Source organism: Oryctolagus cuniculus, chromosome 1 (assembly GCF_964237555.1).
Source record: "Oryctolagus cuniculus chromosome 1, mOryCun1.1, whole genome shotgun sequence".
In the NCBI taxonomy this organism is placed as follows: domain Eukaryota; kingdom Metazoa; phylum Chordata; class Mammalia; order Lagomorpha; family Leporidae; genus Oryctolagus; species Oryctolagus cuniculus.
Genome location: NC_091432.1, coordinates 169,510,721 through 169,530,404, shown reverse-complemented (window position 1 = coordinate 169,530,404; position 19,684 = coordinate 169,510,721). Strand labels below are relative to the sequence as shown.

The 19,684-nt window shown below is 38.5% G+C and overlaps 1 protein-coding gene across 6 annotated transcripts in view; it reads right to left on the bottom strand.

The window, feature by feature from the left end:
• KDM4C (lysine demethylase 4C) overlaps positions 1-19,684 on the bottom strand; it is a 350,839-nt gene that overhangs the window by 258,744 nt on the left and 72,411 nt on the right. For all 6 annotated transcript variants that reach the window (XR_011379937.1, XM_051858176.2, XM_051858178.2 and 3 more), the window contains one exon: positions 4,389-4,438. Coding sequence is in view for 5 of the 6 variants with exons in the window: in XM_051858176.2 (XP_051714136.1) it covers positions 4,389-4,438 (50 nt within the window). In the remaining variant the exon portion in view is untranslated. The remainder of the gene's footprint in view (positions 1-4,388; positions 4,439-19,684) is intronic.

Sequence of the window (19,684 nt, the reverse complement as noted above, 5' to 3'; positions counted from 1 at the left end):
AAGCTGGATCGAGGTGGAGCAGTCAGGTCTTTAACTGGTATCTATATGAAATGCCAGTGTCTCAGGCAGCAGCTTAATCCAGTAGGCCACAAAACCAGCCTGAATTCAAGAATCCATTTTTTTTGGGGGGGGGGGGGGTGTATGAACATTAATTTGGAGAAGCTGACAATATTTAACCACTTGGAAGAGAAGAGATGGAAGAAAACACTGGTACCAAAAACATCAGAGTCAAGCTGATCAGGATTTTCCTGGGTCAACCTCCTTGCTCTTTCCCCATTTCCACCATCGAATCACAGAAATCCTCATTTCCTTCCATGAAAATTCCTTTCCCCTGCAAGGTGGCATTCTCCTCCTGAGTTATTTCTCCCTATTCTGTTTGCCGCTTCTCAGAATTATTAAGAACATGGCTGAATAATATATATAAAAACATTTAAAGATAGACAATAATATTACTGACATCAAAGTATGAGGGAATTGGGGCCAGCACTGTTGCCCAGTAGATTAATCCTCCGCCTGTGGCTCCGGCATACCATATGGGCGCCGGTTCTATTCCCGGCTGCTCCTTTTCCTATCCAGCTCTCTTCTGTGGCCTGGGAAAGCAGTAGAAGATGGCCCAAGTGCTTGGGTCCCTGCACCCACATGGGAGACCAGAAAGAAGCACCTGACTTCAGCTGTTAAAGCCATCTGGATAGTGAACCAACAGACAGAAGACCTTTCTCTCTGTCTCTCCCTCTCACTGTGACTCTACTTCTCAAGTAAATAAGTAAAATATTTAAAAGAAAAAAAAAGTATGAGGGAATTAAGTTTAGGGATTGTGTCAACATTTTTAATAAAATAGAGCCAACAAAGATACAAATAAATATACCCTGAGATACCACTCATTATTCATCTCTATACCACAGGCATGAGTTAGGCATGAAGTTAGAAGACATATCACTGGACTTCTTCATTTTTTACGGATTAAATGGACATTTAATTGATTATTTATAATCAAGGGTATCTTATTTACTAGCCTGTCAAAACCCGAATTTTTCTTTTGTTCATCCATTCACTCATTTATTTATGAAACAGAGATAAAAGTTCCCATCTGATGGTTCGCTCTACACCTGCCCAAAAAGGCTGGGGATGAGCCAGGGCTGAAATCAGGAGCAAATCTAGGTCTCCTACATGAATGGCAGGCACTTAATTTCTTGAGACATCATTGCTACCTCCCAGGGTGTGCATTAACAGGAACACTGGAGTCAGCAAATGAAGCTAAGTGTTGAATATGGGTACTTCAATGTGAAACAGGAGTCTTTACCAACATCTTAACCACTAGACTAAAATAAACATCCATCCCCAAAAGTAGGCATCATAATGTAATATTTTCAGACTATCAGCTACATGAATGCTTAAGAGAATAATTATTATTTTGAGAGCTAACAAAGGGGATTTTCTTAATTCCAGAAGAGAAATATAAGAAGAGATCATTCAGAACCTGTTCATAAACTTGTCATGACTTGATATTTATTGCTATCCTATTATCTTGACAGCTATACCTCATAACTTCTTTTAGGACATACCATCTTAGGATATTCAAATTCGGCTTCCCAGAAATTCAGTTTTGAGTATGATCTCAAGGAGTGCACAGAATTCCCACTTTCAGCCCATCAATAGGCACAGAGATCCCTGAGTATAAGGCTAAGACCCTCTGCTCTGCAGGCTTATACACACACACACTAAGCAAAAACTAAATTAATACTCCATAGTGATAATTTTCGTAGTCTCTATGGAGGAACACTGCCTTTTTTTTTAATAATGTGACAAAATAATAAAGGTTGTTTCAAGTAAATGTAACCATCTAAAAAAATTAACTCACTTCCACTATTCCATTGTTTGAAGCAATATTACTACTAATCATGCAAGCTCACATTGCCCAAAGTCGTAAAGAACATGAGTATTTTTCCCAATAACCAAAATTTTCACCAATGTAAATCAGTTTCAATTTTTTTTAATTACAGTACTTTATTCACAAGATACAAATAGAATATACTCTCTGAGGAAAATTTTTACTTTTCCCCAATTATTTTAATCTATATTTTGCTTAAGTAAATATAACAGCAAAGTTAGTCTTTTAAAACAGATGAGATTTAGACATTTTAAAAACTGAAAATCTCCTCAACACTGTCATTCATGATTTAACATTATACCTCTATTCTCCTCCATATTTGTGATTCAATTGTATCAGACTAAAAATTAGAAAGAATGCAATGGTATTAGAGATGAACAAAACAAGTATAAAACTGCAACAAGTCATTTGAGATTTTTTTATTACATTTATGTCTACATAATATTGAAAAAACCTGTATAAATGAGAAAGCAGCTGAAGGGCAAAATCAAACTCCTGGCTTTATTAGATGCAGGCCTAATATCTTTCAGATAAAATATCTGTAGGTGCCACAGTCAATCAAGATTTCAATAGAAACCAAAGATGAAAGCATTCATGCATAAAAGGCAAGTCTGATGATTATGATGTGCAGACAAGATAATGGAAAATACCCGGGTCTACTTTTCATTGTATGTATCAAATGCTGCCTTGACCTAGGCATTCTATAATGCTTCATCACATTTACTGCCTTATTTTATCATTTTAATTATTTACCAGAATTCAATTAATTTGACTAACATCTGGTGAGTGGATACAAATCCTATGCTACCTTTTTTCCCTGATTCATTTCTCAAAATAACACCACAAAAATGGTTTTGAATATGCATGTAATTGAATTTAAGGTTCTTATTTATCTTTCAGATTTATCAAACACTTATACTGTTTTAAAAAAGGTAACAGTTTTCCTGTAATATCAGTTTCAGACAGTTTACTTTAAAGTGCTAACAGACTCTTTATGTCAGAAATCTTAGGGGTGTGATTCAACACTCTAAAGCTTACACTGGCTTCATTTTCAAAGCACCCTGATGGTGAGGTTAATAAAAATGGTAATATAATTATAACACAGTAGAGGATAGTTCACCATATAGTTTTATCACAAAGTTCATTATGTATTTAATAATTATAGTAATCAACTTCTAAGTCATGTTCTAATCTATTATCCAGAACCAGGACTTATCCACCTTAATATTCATAAAAATAGCCCCTAACAAAGTTCAAGCTTACAATTACATTGCTATCATCACTATAATATATTGCTTTTTTTTTAATTTTGGGGCTTTATACTCATTATCCTGCCAAAATTCTATTAATGCTTCTTACAAGTGATATATTGTAACTGCTCCTTCTAATATTCTTCTATAAATTAGTAAATGTTAAGTTTTGGATGTCACTAAGAATTTCTGACCAAAACTGTCAAATCAAAAAATTAGGGTTTCTTAGTGTCCCCAGTGCATCATGAAATGAAAGCATTTGGAATGCAGAATAAGAAATCCTTATTAACATGAAACAGACCAGTGAAATTTAGCTTAGTACTTGGCTAAAAACATAGTGCTCACAAGGACTCAATCCTGGATTAAGGCAGAATGTCTTGCTCCTCAGTTGTCAAATGTCCAATGTAACTCCACTTTCTCCTGGACATAAGTCATGACCAGCCTAAATCTTCTTTCGGAAGAGTGGCTAGCAAACCAAAAGACAAGAATGGCAGGGACTGGGTCTGAGCCTCTTCCCCAAGTGTAAATAGATGAGGCAAGATTGCTGTCAAATCTTTCAGAGAGATGAGGAAAGAGGAAAGTAGCACAAGCAGGTACAGGATGAAATCATCACTAGAGCTCCCAGAAAAACTCTTCATTCTGGCAGATATGAAGATGGAAAAATAATTGAAAGATAAAAACTCAAGCTGGGTGTAAAGTAAATTTAATTTTGCTCATCCAAGAAGGCACACAATCTCATATGTATTGAATTACCAGGGGCATTCATTTTCATACATCCATAAGGGCACTCCTAGGTAGAGGTCACAGAAATGGGTATCAGAGGTGATAAAGCACAATTCTTTGTGGAAACAATATAGCCACATAAAGTAGTTGTAAAACACTTGCTGCCTGAGACACAGCAACAATACTCTTTAGAAGAACATAACTTTAAAGAGGGAAAAATAAAGGAAAAAGAAGGAAAAGTTAAAAGGAAGAAATTATTGGCACAATGATTTGAATACATTATGGAGAGGCAAAACATACCTGAAACCACTATAAAAAAAAAATCAACTGAAATCACTTGATAAAATACTAAACAGTCAACAAAAATAACAATGAAAAAAATACTCATAATACATTTAAATTGTTTAGTTAGAGGAACCTTTAATACCCAGTAACTTGAAAAGAATAAAAGAGTATCATGCTACACTGTGAAAACACCTCAAAAACAAAGAATCTATTAAGATAAGAAACACTGAAAGTAATTTTACCTTGAGCTAGTCTTTCAAGTCGTTTCCCATGCTCCGGGGGTATAGCATACCTAAAAGTATTAATATAAAAAAAATTTCAGATTTGTAATTTTTCATGTACTATTATAAGGATATAAATTCTTAAGTAATGTCATGTATGCCAAACTCCACTTAGATGACCTGAGATTAGAAAATCAAGCATAATCAAATACCTTATACGTTGAATGGAAGAAAACCTAACTTACCTATCTCAGTGTCCGAGTTCACCACCCCAACCACATTTTAAATAAATAAACCACTCAGCAAAGGGCAGTCAATCACAGCATTAAGACATTTCCAGCACTCCAGCTCTCTGGAGCTACTTTTGATTATATTTTGTTTTGCAGTGGGTTGGCTTTGGCTTTTATTTTTAAGAAAAACTGGCTCATCACCTTTTTAACTATTAAAATATTCTTATTCACAAGCAGGATATTATGCCAACATTTATATTTCCCTCAAACCTGAGAACACTGTAATTTTCAAAAGGCTTTAAGCAAAAAACTACTAGCCTTATTTGTTTGTATTATGATTATGTGATTTTCTAATTCTTGATTATATCAATAATTTTTTTCTTGCAGAATAGAAACTCATTTCTAGCTTGAAGTTTTTACTGTGAGCATACAAATCTTAAATAACAACCTATAAAAATACTATAATTCACGGGCATTCATAATGAGGAAAGCTGTGGATAGTAAAAATAAATTTAACTGACCATTTTTTGTTTCAAGTAAAAATGACATGTTTGTTTTGATGACCTGCATTGTATATGTCTATCTAATCCATATATATGAAGTACAGTTACTATTTACTATAGTAAATTATTTAAACACAGTTAACAATACCCTTTGTTGCATTTAATGCCAGTAACAACATGTAAAACTTAAATGGATCTGTTGTAGCTAAATAAGAATTCAACCGTATATCTTGTTCCTTAAGGTACTACTAATGAAACTAATCCTACTGAATTAGAAAGATAAAATGCTAGCATAACTAAATGACAATCACCCATCAATATTCATGTCAGTTTTGATCCCTGGAATATACCACGTATACACTCAGAAAAGAAAAGGCATACACGTGTGTGTGTATATCTCAGTCAAGAGGTCACCTCTCACACTCATTCACATGCACAAGTGCATTGGCACATGCCTGCTAAAGAGTGAGATGTAGGTGGAGATCTTTATATATCCAGATTCATTTCTGAAAAATTGGCAAAGATAAAGCTCTTCAACCTGAAGGTTAACCAACTGTTCACAGAAGAAGTATGTGAGCAACTGCAGAGGGAAGAAGGAAAAATAAGACAGCACTACTCCAGCTTCTTTTGTTTACTCCTCTAAGATTGCAATCACAGTAATTCAGTTCCCTCTGACCTCTCTTCCCAGGAAGCCCTTATTACCTTCATTTCCTAAATTCTTTTCTATAAGAAGGCTATTTCCCAGTTGTAGCTGTTCCGATCTTCGCAAGATGATTGGTTTAATTGGTTCTATTTTTCTTCTTTAGATTTGGAACAATGTTTGAATTTATTTTCAAGTTATATAACGGATCCAGTGCATTTTCGGATCATAAATGATTATTAATAAAATTCTTGTGGTTATCCAACCATGCTATAATTCAACAGCTTCAGAAACCACTGAAAGATGTAGTTATTCCCAATCACAACTTCATACATAAGATGTGCACTATGTCCAAAGGAGAACCCAATCACGAAACTCAGAAAAACCTTGCAACAATATCCATGAAACACAACTGGCAGAAAATGATGTCAAGGGGAGGACACTCTCCCTTTCCTCTTTCAGTTATTAACTTACTTAAGTTGAACCTACCCAATTCCATGTTTATCCCTGTAGAATATTCTGTACAACTTTTTCCTATGCTTTCTGAAATCATATTTCAATAATATGACTTAGCTGCATAAAGTTTCATATATAAACTATGTACAAAGTTCCTGGAATAAGCTGGAGACCCTGTCACAGGGTCTGACAGAAAAAAGAGTTAAAACTGAAGATAAATGCTGGGCATTATGGATTAGTAGGCAGGGTCTCTACCACATGAGCACTGGTTCATTTCCCGGCTGCTTCTCTTCTGATCCAACCTCCTGCCTATGACATGGGAAGGCAGTGGAGGATAGCATGGCCCAAGTGCTTGGGTCCCTGAGCGCCTGGCTCCTGGCTTCAGATCAGCCCAATTGCTGGCCTTTGCAGCCTTTTAGAGAATGAACTCTGAAAGACCTTTCTCTCTGTCTCTCCCTTTCTCTAACTCTACCTCTCAAATAAGTAAACAAAATCTTACAAAAAAAAATAAATAAATAAAGATAAGTAATAATACCAATAAGAATGGGAAGTAATCATCAAATAATGCTATTCTTTGGTTTATCATCAAATGCAACATATAGAAAAAAGTAGTAGTTTTAAATATTTAGGAAATCATCCAAAACCAATTCATCTGGTTACCTACCATGAACACTGAGTTCATATCGCTGTCTCACTTTGCACTTAAGAAGCAATATACAAACATGTATCATCTTTGCAATTCCAAAATCTTGCTCAAATGATACTACCATTCCTTTACTCAATTATCTCACTTCATCAGTAAAACTCAATGGGTCAAACAATAATTTTACTTTCTACATTCCAGTCATAAGGCTGAAAGGGCACTTAAAGACAATCTATTTTAGGGTTTCTAAACATCTTTTCTGCTCTACACCATTAAAAGAACAGATACCTCTCATTTCCAGCAATAAATGACAAATGAAGGATGTATGCAGGCATACATCCACTGGGGACATAGAACCAAGCAAGTTCAGTCTGTAAAAAGCTTCCTAGTTGATTCTGACAGGGCAATCAATTGGGATGAATGAATGTATGAATGTATGAAAGAGCACTCTCTTCTAATTACCACATCCAAGGACCTTTCCTCGGTTCCAATTCTATACAACCTCCCTCATGCCTAAACCTGCTGGTTAGCTCCCTCACTACCTTTTTTGTATAAATAATCTGTTTATGCCAGAACTTCTTTTTATGTTTTTCCTCCAGCTACTTTTTCTTCCACTAACAACAATAAATAGCCCAATCTTCACATAATACTTTCCAATCAGAAATTATGTGGCATCCACACCTGCAGGAGATTTGTGCTATCTGACAGACATTGCTTGCCTGCAAGAACATGGCTGCTCAGTTCTGGTGGACCCTGTCTTCTCTGCAGGAAAACCAGGCTAATCCCACCGCAGTACTTTCTGCATGAGTAATTGCAGCGATTTGAAATCAAGTCCGTAGTACTTTCTGCATGAGTAATTGCAGCGATTTGAAACCAAGTAACCTCAATCAGCTTCCATACACATCATAAAGAAATGCAACGAAACAACAAGGTACACACAATTTCATGTTTTCACCATTACTTTCCTCTGTAGAGTGAAACACACACTAGACTAGAATTGGCAGAAAATATCTAGAGCTTCACAAGTCACTGAACACTTGCCAGGCCTTGCCTACCTCCCAGAACACTGAAAGATTCAAATAAGTAACATGTAAGAGCTCACTGTTTAATGATGGCTGTAACACAATGAGTTAAGCCGGAACTACTGACTCACATATCCAATAAACTTGAGGAAATGTTCAAGAAATTTTGGTTAAAGAACCACATTATCATTATTATCAGTCTCACATTTTTTTGATCCCTTGAAAACCATCAAATTAAAATGTCTACCATTCTATATCTTCAAATACAAAAACTGGCTTGTGGAGAGTGCTTTTTCTCAGATAAAACAAATATTTCCAACAGCTCAGCTAACAAGAAAAACTACAAATAACTAATAAACTAGGAACCACAACAATCAGACAGTTTACAGGGTAACATTTTTGTTTAAACCAGTCCTCTGTGGATTTTTAAGAATAAATTTATTTTGAAGGCCAAGGAAAACAATCTTCTAAGCACATTTTTGGGTGGCTTACTCAAAAAACAGAAAATGATATTTGCCTGGTGGCTGTGATATAAACATTGTCTTGAATTGAATACTGTTAGGCTGATACTTAGAAATCTTAGCAGATAAACCCATGCTTTTCAAAATGCACTGAATCCATTTCTCTGGTTCAGGTTTTTTTTGATAGACCTGTCTTCTTCGCACTTCTCCTTTCAAGATATGCCCAGTCCATTTATTTGTTTGCCAGTACTTCTCAAAGAATACTCTTTTATCTCCATTTACTCCTTCAAAATCTCCCTCATTCCTTTGTGTTGCCCTGGGGATATCAGTAAAGTGCTTCAGAAGAAATGTTCTCAGCACCACAATGCCCACACCTTTGTCACTCTGCTGTCCCAGGCAGCTGCCACAGGCTCCTTTGCTGCTGCACTAACAGTGCTGCTGAAACTGTCTTACCTTGCAGGACCACAGAGGGCATAAGCCTTCCAGCTTCATGCTATGCTCAGACAGGTCAGTACTAAAACAGGTTGCTCTCTCTGCTTCTGCCCCAACTGAGGTTGTTTATAGTGGTTTTCTCCTTGACTTAGATGTCCTTCTGTTATTTCTATGCTCAATTTTCCCCCTGAGAAGAATCAAGCCCAAGGCTCCAAGGTCCTTTTTTTTTTTAACCAATAACAACTGTATAATTACACACATGCTCCTTTTATAGGCATAAGCTTCTGTACCTGACTTGCCTTATACAGGTGAAGGGTTGAAAAGTCAGTGAAAATGAACTGACAAATATGACTACAGCTCATCACAGTGACCATATACTGAGATCTTAAAACATCCCAGGCCGGCGCTGTAGCTCAATAGGCTAATCCTCCACCTTGCACGTCGGCACACCAGGTTCTAGTCCTGGTCGGGTGCCGGATTCTGTCCCGGTTGCCCCTCTTCCAGGCCAGCTCTCTGCTGTGGCCCAGGAGTGCAGTGGAGGATGGCCCAAGTGCATGGGCCCTGCACCCCATGGGAGACCAGGAAAAGCACCTGGCTCCTGGCTTCGTATCAGCGCGATGCGCTGGCCTCAGCGCGCCGGCCGTGGCGGCCATTGGAGGGTGAACCAACAGCAAAAGGAAAACCTTTCTCTCTGTGTGTGTCTCTCTCTCACTGTCCACTCTGCCTGTCAAAAATTAAAAAAAATCCCAAACCTTGTGCTGAGGCTTGCAATACAAATTCTGCAACTGCTTCCATGTCAATGATGAGATCAAAAGCTTCTGGGATTTACTTCACTTAAATAAGGTAGATGACAGGGGTGGCAGACAGACCTGTCTATTCAGAAACTCAGGATATGTTTTCTATCTCATATCCCATTCCTGTTTCCTCATCAATCACCATGGAGATGTGAACAGGAAGAATGTTACCACTTCTTAAGGGGCCACCTCTCCTCCAGGGACATACCCTCCTTTGATCATGTTCAAGCAAAATACAATGGTGGACTGGCACTGTGGTGTAGTAGAAGAGTAAGCGCCCATAATATATGGGTGCCAGACTGAGTCCCAACTACTCCACTTCCAACCCAGCTCCCTGCTGATGGCCTCAGAAAGCAGAAGATGGCCCAAATGCACCCATGTGAGAGACAAGGAAGAAGCTCCTGGCTCCTGGATTCAGATCAGCTGCAGCCATTTGAGGAGTGAACCACCGGGTAGAATGGACTGTCTGTCTCTCCCTCTCTCCGTAACACTCACTCTCAAATAAATAAATAAATCTTTAAAAAACAAAAAAGACAATCGCATTTTAAATAAATTACAGACACCTCCATTAGCTCATACTGGCAACAGGTTCAGTCAGGAGGAAATGCCATCTTCTTAGAATTGAGAGGAGTCTGCAGCAACCCATGTAACTGTCGATTTTGCTGGAGGGAGAACCTTGGGAACCACACTGACTTTTAGTCTGGCTTGGATTCCTAGCAGGGATCAGGATGCCCACCTAACACTGGAAAAAAAAAAAAAAAAAAGAGCACACTGTCTGCTTCCCATCCCCTCCCAACCTCCACAAGAGTCCCCATAGACTAGAATGGAGGAAGAACTCTTATTAAGGCAAGCACAGGCTGCTATTGCTCAAGCATGCAAGACTAGGGAACTTTATCTGATGGAAAAAACAGCAGTCCCCAATAACACTGAGTCTGGCCTGAGTCTGGCAGAGATTGGGGCAGTTAAGCCTGTGAGATGCTCCCATCCTCTCATTCTACCATGGGCACCTGTACTCAGTCTGCCAGGGTGGAGAAATGACAGGCAGCTGGCTCTGAGAATCAGTCGGCTCTCTCCATGGACAGAGCAGGCTCATGTTTTACAAAAATAATATATTTCATATTACCTAATGAATTGAAAATGTTTTAAGTACTAAATGAATCATCCATGCTATTAATATTTTGTTTCATTATCATGAAAAAAATATGAGGTATTATTAATTGGCATCAACTATCGACAATGTAGAAAGCCTAACATCTTAATACTAACCTCTCTAAAACATCTCCAAAAGATAATAATAACTGTGTTAGTAAAGTGGCTGATATTCAAACAGCATTCCACTTTTTTAAAGATTTATTTATTTATTTGAAATAAATAAGAGAAAGGGAGAGATGGAGAGAAATCTTCCATCTGCAGGTTTACTCCCAAATGGCCACAACAGCTGGAACTAGGTCAGGCTGAAGCTAGGAACCAGGAGTTTCTTCTAGATCTCCCACAAGGGTGCAGTGGCTCAACCACTTGAGCCATCTTCTGTTGCTTTCCCAGGTGCAATAGCAGGGAGCTGGAGCAGAAGCAGAGCAGCCAGGATTTGAAATGGCGCCCAAATGGGATGCAAGTGCCACAGGCAGTAGCTTTAACTGCTGCCAAAATGCTGGCCCTAAAACTGCATTCCGTAGCATCCGTGGGGGCTCCCAGGGCTTCCTGAAGATGCCTCAAGCAAGGAGCTGATATGGTAAAAATTCCTACCACAAACATTTTGGCGAAGGAACCAAGCATTTATTTTGTTTAACATATTTAGCTTCAAAATAAATTTTCATTTATGGGATGTCTGAAAAATCTCTTCAGTAGGCCAGTATTTTGCAAAGTAGGGACCCATGATAGAATATATTCTTTCTAATTATACACAAGGATTAAGTGTAAGATTTAGAATCCAAAAAATTTTTGCCAACAACAGTTCTGCTATTGCCACAAAATTGGGTTTTTGGGTGGGAAGGGAAGGGACATATAGTCAACATTTTATAATTGGGGGAAGAAGGTTAAAATAAACCAACTTCAAAAACCAGTAATAAATAAAAAATAAACACAAATTAGGTCCATACATTAAAAAAAAACTTGCCAAAGCCTATTTTTCCCAATGGCTATACTTTGAACAGTATATGGCTCCCCAACTCAGGAATGTTTATGTCCCAAAGTCATGAACTGGTGGTTCTGAGGGGATAGAGGAGACTTAATTTAATTGTAGTGTCTAAAGGCCTTTGGGAGGGGACTGGATTGGATTGGACTGCTATAGGGGAAGCACCACTGGAATCCTGATGGCTGTACAAAGAGACACCACATGAATAAACATGGTCTTTGTCTTTGTGCCTGGCTCATCATGTGGTTGTCCTGCTGCCATCTTCTGACCTCATTATATGCCTGAACCAGTGGACCACTCAACTTGGACTATAAACCTCCAAAACTATAAGTGAAAATAAATCCTCCTTCCTATTTCTCCTATCCAGTATTATAGTTATAGTGACTAACTAATATGGGCTGACCTAGAGGTATAGCAAGTTAAGAAATGTCTTGAGATGCCCACATCCCATAGAGTACCAATTCAAGTCCCACCTACTCCACTTCCAATCCAGCATACTGGCTAATGCACCTAGAAGAGCAGTGGTAATAGCCCAAGTACTTGGGCCACTGCCACCAGGCAGGAGGCCCAGAAGAAGTTTTCAGCATCCATCCAGTCCTGACCATTGCAGCCATTTGGAGAATAATTGCTTTCTCTCTTTCTCTGAATTTCAAAAAAATAAATAATTAAATCCTTTAAAAATAGTAAAAAAAAAAAAGCTAATAGAACAACAAAATACAACATAGCAGATATAGAAATTTGAGAACAGTGTTTTTTCAGAGGGACCATTTATTCAAACAATAATCATACCATTATAATTAAATCATCCATGAATAAGATAAAGTGGCTGGAAAAAAAAAAGAAATAAAACTATTGCATCTCCTGTAGTAATTTTCAAGGATAACAGCTCTATGCTTACTTTATATGAAGTATATGGTAAATAAATTTTGATTAACCTTGGGATTTTTCTAAGAGTTTCTTTTCATGCAGAACGGTTTCTAGGATTCTTATAGATTAAAACAGAGATGATGGCAGAGGGATGGTAGTTTCAGTGAAAGAGTAGCAGCAAGGATATAGAATAGGCAGCCTGAAGGAAAATTTACAAGTACCTGCAATGCTTGAAAGAGGAATTAAGATTACTTAATATATAAATGTACAGACCTATGTGTTGGTGCAGGGAGTTAATCTGCCACCTATGACATAGGTATCCTATATGATAGCACAGGTTTGAGTCCTGGCTGTTCTGCTCTGATCCAGCTCCCCGTTAATGCACCTGTGAAAGTAGCAAAGATGGCCCAAGTGCTTAGGTCCCTGTCACCCACGTAGAGCCCCAGATGACCCAGCACTGGCTGTTGTGGCCATTTGGGAAGTGCACCTGCTTAGGAGATCCGGAAGAAGCTCCTGGCTCCTGGCTTCAGATCGGCGCAGCCCTGGCCATTGCAGCCACCTGAGGAGTGAACAAGCGGATGGAAGACCTCTCTCTGTCTCTACCTCTCTCTGTAACTCGTTTTTAAAAAATGCAGTATATACATAAATTTTGACTTCCTTTACAATAATTCAATTATTGATTTTAATAAAAATATCTCATTACATCATGAAGAGGAATGAGATTTACTTTTAAATTCACAAAATCCCACGGATGCTTCCATTAGGGAGCCCTGTGCTGAGCAGACATGTATATGGATCACTGTTTGGACTGAAGGGCACGGCATGTGTGCACTAGCATACATATGTGCATCAAGTGAGGCTCAGCGTGCTTAGCACTAAGTAAAATATTAACATGATCCAGTCAGTCAGTAAATATTTAAAAGGTATTTATTTATTTGAATGGCAAAGTTACAGAGAGAGGGAGAGACAGAAAGTCTTCCATTCACTGGTTCACTCCCCAAATGGCCACAACAGCTGGAACTGGGCTGATCTGAAGACAGGAGACTGGAGCTTCTTCTGAATCTCCTACGCTGGTACAGGGGCCCAAGCACTTGGACACCTTCTACTGCTTTCCCAGGCCATAACAGAGAGCTGGATTGGAGGTGGAGCAGCTGGGACTTGCACCAGCACCCATATGGGATGCCGGAATGGCAGAGGGAAGCTTAGCCCACTTCGCCACAGTGCTGGCCCCAGTAAATATTTTTGCTACCAGTTATCACTGTATTCTCATCTTTCTAATATTTAAAGCAAGCAGCTATGCAAAGTTAATCTCATACATCAAAGGTATTTAACAATATTATCTAAGATATAAACATGACTGTATCTAAAAGTAACTAGTGAAACATGCAGTTAAAGTTATTAATATTTCAGGTCCGGCGCTGTGGTGTAGTGGGTTAACGCCCTGGCATGAAGCACCTATGGGCGCCAGGTTCTAGTCCCAGCTGCTCCTCTTCCAATCCAGCTCTCTGCTGTGGCCTGGGGAAGCAGTAGAAGATGGCCCAAGTCCTTGGGCCCCTGCACCTGTGTGGGAGACCCGGAAGAAGCTCCTGGCTCCTGGTCCGAATCGGCGCAGCTCCAGCCATTAGGGCCAACTGATGAATCTGTCTGACTGTCTGCCTGTCTCTCTCTCTCTAACTCATTCAAGTAAATATATAAATAAATCTTTTAAAAAAGTTCAAAAAGTTATTAATATTTACTGAAAAGTATTCTGAAAGTATTTCTCTAGGACAAATTTCTCTAGAAAGAGCAATTAAACCAGAAACAAATCACTATGACTTACAAGTGCATTTTCTCTACACAAAACCTTGAAAGAATGCAGCTCCTACCATCATCCAAAGAGTCTTAACATTTGCAAACAGAATCTATTAATAGCGCTAAAGTTAATAAATAAAAATGCTAACCAGTAGAAGTTAGTACCATGGGCTGCTCATTCAATGTATCATTAAATATTATCAAGTTGCGCAATAACTTATGTTCTACTTTCCATTATCTTAATGAAAAATAACTTCAAATAAAGAATTCCTTCAATAAGACTGTTCATTTAACAAATGTTTAGAGCTGGCACTGTGGTACAGCGGGTTAAAGCCCTGGCCTGCAGTGCTTGCATCCCATACGGGCACCAGTTTGAGTTGCGGCTGCTCCAATTCCAATTCAGTTCCCTGCTAATGAACCCCGGAAAGCAGTGGAAGATGGTCCAACTGCTTGGGCCCTGTGCCCACATAGGAAACCTGGAAAAAGCTCTTGGTTCCTGGCTTTGGATCGGATCAGCTCTGGCCATAATGGCTATATTGAGAGAGAACCAGTGGATGGAAGACTTCCCTTTCTCTGTCTCTGCTTCTCTGTAACACTTTCAAATAAATAGATAAATAAATAAATAATATCTACTGTGCACAGTTTCATGTCAGACACTGCGCCAGGCAGTAGGGAAGTGATCATTAAAAAGACTAATAGGGCACTCCCTTCGGGGAGCTCATGTATCAGTGAAGAAATATTTACATTAAACATGCTTACCTCAACCTCGTGCCATGTAACTTGTTCATTCTTTAAAAGATTTAATTCTACAATTCAGCAATAATCAAATACTCAGTTATAAGTACACAGCTTCTCCATTCAAAATGGAAAAAGACAAGGCAGGGGTAAAACAAGTAGGAATACAGAGAGGGAGTGTGAAGGCAATGACCAAAACAGACACCCAGTGAGAGATTTTAGCACCTAAAATTACTTATGCTTCTAGTTAATTCCCAAAAACATTGGCAAATATACTTTTAGCTTAAGATGTGTTTATGTCATTTGGAACCAAAGGTCCTTATTAATATAAGACTCATGAAGTTCGTGTTTAAAAATCTTCATTCCACGTAGAATATATTTGTTACGTGAATACATGACTGCTATCATGCGTAAAGCACTTACAACACATCGAGAGCTGTGACTTGTACTTTGTAGGCAGTAGGATATTGAATGTATACAATTACCTGTTAAAGTGGGCATCAGAACCACCTGAATGTTTTGAGAGGAAGTTGAGGCATGTCACTTAATATTGCCCAAAGTCATAAGGTAAAGATACCTCTGGGGGCTGGACTGTGGTGCAGTAGGTTAATCCTTCACCTAAGCCACTGGCATCCCATATGGGAACCAGTTCTTGTCCGGGCTGCTCCTCTTCCAATCCAGCTCTCTGCTGTGGCCTGGGAAAATAGCAGAAGAAGGCCCAAGTGCTTGGGCCCCTGCACCCCTTCATGGGAGACCCAGAAGTTCGTAGTTCCTGGCTTCAGACTGGCCCAGCTCCAGCATTGTGGTCATTTAGGGAATGAACCAGTGGATGGAAGACCTTTCTGTCTCTCCCTCTCTCTCTATGCAACTCTAACTCTCAAATAAATATAATTAAAAAAACCCCTCTGTTTATAAATACTATTTAACACGGAACAAATGATCTAATCTAAAGGCATTGAACTAACTTTATATCTATCCTGATTAATATGGTATTTCTAACTCATACACTATCTAACACAATTTCACTATTTGTTGAATAAAATTCATGCAAGTCCAAGATGCTGTAATCCTCTCTTAACTTTTCTAAAAACATCCTGAAAAATTTTTCCTGATCTTGGACCTTTTCATACCTTAAGACATGTCCTCTTAGGCCACAATTATCTCATTCTCTACAAAGCAAATCTGAAAGTTTCTTCTTCATTCTGTGTGTGCTTGATGTGGGAGAAAGGGATTCAAAGCACCATCTGACTTCTTTATCCCCTAGCAATTAACCCCTCTCATACATGGTGCTTAGAAAGAAGAATCATATTTTATTTATCTCTGAGACTCCACTCTGTTATACATATATGCATCATGGCAAGTTCAGATTTTTAAAAACTACTAAAAATTTTAAAAAATTTTAAAAAACTCTGCAGCCAGCACTGTGGTGTAGTAGGTAAAACCACCACTTGAAGCCCCTAGATCCATTTGGGCACTGGTTCAAGTCCCAGTTGCTCCATTTCTGATTTCATTCCCTTCTAATGCACCTGGGAAGGCAGCAGAAGATGGCCCAGTTGCTTGAGCCCCTGCACCCATGTAGGAGACCTGGAAGATCCTGGTTCCTGGCTTCGGCCTGGCCCAGCCCTGGCTGTTGCAGGAATCTGTGGAGTGAACCAGTAGATGGAAGATTCTCTAACTCTGCCTTTCAAAATAAATAAATAAATCTTTAAATATTTATTTCCATAAATGTATTAGAATAGAAATTATGAATATTAGTTCTCAACCATTTACAAAGCACTTTTTACGCATAGCATAGCCCTGAATCCTATCAATCCTCTAAGTAGACAAAGAATAAATTATGCCTCCATTTGGCAGTTAAAGAAACTCACGATGAAGGGAGTATAGTGATTTGCCCTAAGTCATTCAGCGGGTAAGTGACAGATTGGGATTTTAAAACAGGTCTTCTGGCACCAAAGTCAATATTCATTCCAAGAAAATAAATACTCTACCACTGACTGCCAAAGCACTTTTCTATCTGCTTACTCTGAGGATTCGTTTTCCCTTAAACCTTCACGCCAGAAATGTTTAAATAAATCATCAGCTCCTCTAAAGTCTCAACACAAACCTGTGTTCATGAACACTTACTCGGCAAATCTGCCACACACAGTGGCCAGAAATATATGTCTCCAGGTTTACACCTGGAGCTATACAAATCTGCAGCTACTTAGAAATCTCGGGAAACTTGGTACACTTAACACTACTTACATTTCAAAAAAGAACAGTTATAAAACATTCTATTTGTTTCTTTGCCTGCCTTACGTGATCTAAAACAAGTTAACACTCTCCTGATTCAATACTAGAATTATTTACATGGCATCAATCCAATTACCAGGCCCCATGTGTTAAGTACTGATGATTCAAAGGCAAAACAAAACACATGGACCCCAACTTCAAGGTCCCCACAAGCAAGCTGAGGACTGGTAGAAGGGAGATGTGGGTCCCAATTATTTGTAAGATGAAAACAGATGTTCAAAGTATAAACAGTGCATAGTTTGAAAATTCTTCAGGTCAAATAAAGGGATACATGAGCAGATGTATAAAGTGTGTACTTGGTAGTAGGGAGGGACTCACAGTCTCTACGATAATCAGACTCAAAACTTGGTACCTAAAGGAAGAGAAGTGGTGAACATTAAAAGAAAGCCAATAAGGCCAGAGAGAAGGAAGAGGACATATTGGAGGAACAGATATATTAAGCATAGGAGAGGCTACCTCCTGGAGAAAAGTAAAAGCAACTGTCCTACAGCTAAAGGTAAATACAACTCCACAAGGAAGGGACAATCAGAAAAAGAAAACAGACTATGCCCATGCAGGTGCCCATACAGAATCCTGTAACAACTAATCATCCTCTCACTTTGTTAGGTAAATAAAAAATATTCCTCCATCTCTGATGGTAAATGACAGAACTAGAGCACAGGAGTACATTCCAGCTAGCATTGTGATTTTACGGGTGATGATACTGAGGTCCGCAGAAGGATAGTTGTTTGTCCTATGACTCGTGAACATTCATGAGTAGGATCTTGATTGCTGGTACCTCAATCTAAGCTCTGCCATACATACTATTTCCCAATATTTACATGAGTTTGTATTGTTTCTACCACCTTCCAAAGTTCACTTCAAATATATAATAATGACTCCTAGAATTAATTTTAATAACATTTGCCTCAAAATTATTTATACTGAGGTAATATAACAGTTCATAAATCTACCTTGAAGTACCCTTAGAGTCATTTATATTATTCTTTTCCTACAGCAGTTACCTTAGAAAATTATATGTAGATTAGCTATCATAACTCACTGTATTTTATTGTTTATTATTACAAATAATGATTAGAGGTTAAAGATAATAGTGATAATATAAATATACACTTAATGCATATATAGAATCTATATACTTAACAGCTGATGAAGAAACTAATTACTGAATATACTCATGCTGGTTAAAAATAATCACACAAACATGCTTTGGAAATGTTCTCACTCATACTCTTTCCCAAAGACACAAGACTAGAATTAGTCTTACTAATGACAGAATATTCTTCTACATCAGTATGTTCCCAAGAGGAGGAAGGGGGGGAGGCAATCACCTTTCATAAGAATTCAGAGACATCACCTAAACTCTCCCAATGGCAAAAATTCAAATTAATGAATTAATGTGTCTCAGGTATCCTCATTCGTAATTTGTAACAAAAGTTTCAGAAACATTCTGCTACGAACTGTTCAAATTCCTTAAGCAAAAAAAAAAAAAAAAAAAAAAAAGGAAAAAGAAAAAGTTGCCTAAACACCAGATTTGACCAACATGTGAAACTTACCCATTTCACTAAACTTTATCCACTGGAAGTGAGTGCCAGAAAGAGCAACACAGCTGAAAACCTTTCCAGGAGCCCATGTATTCTGTCAAATATTTCCCCAGGTCTCCCAGAGCTAAGACTTGAAATTCCAACAGACTTTACAAAGGGGGGCGGGGGCGGGGGCGGGGGGGGGGGGGGGGCCGGTGGTACAGACTGACAGAACCACAGGAAAGAGCTTGCAACTGGCCCTCAATAAACATCTGAGCAATGAATAATCCCATCACAAGATGTCCTGAAAGCCTCTTTGTCCTAGAACAGCAGTAAAATGTTTAATATTTTCCTATCTACTAGTTTACTTCCCAAATGGCTGAAACAGCCAGGTGTAGGAGCCAGGTACTCCATCTACATATTCCAAATACGTGGCAGAGCCCAAGTACTTCTGCCTTGCCAGACACATAAGCAGGAAGATGGATCAGAAGTGGAGCCATCAGGACTCAAACCTACACAGTGATATGGGATGCTACACTGAAAGCAAGTAGAACCCATTGCGCCACAATGTCACTCCATATTAAATGCTAACGTTTACTTTATTCAATGAAGAGAGCAGGAAACTAAGAACTTATCAAATAAAATATGTAAAACATATGTGCAAAATATGTAAAACATCTTTAAAATAAGTTCAATAGCAGAGGCCGGCACTGTGGCCTGAAGTGCCAGCATACCATATGGGCTCCACTTCCGATCCAGCTCTCTGCTATGGCCTGGGAAAGCAGTGGAAGATGGCA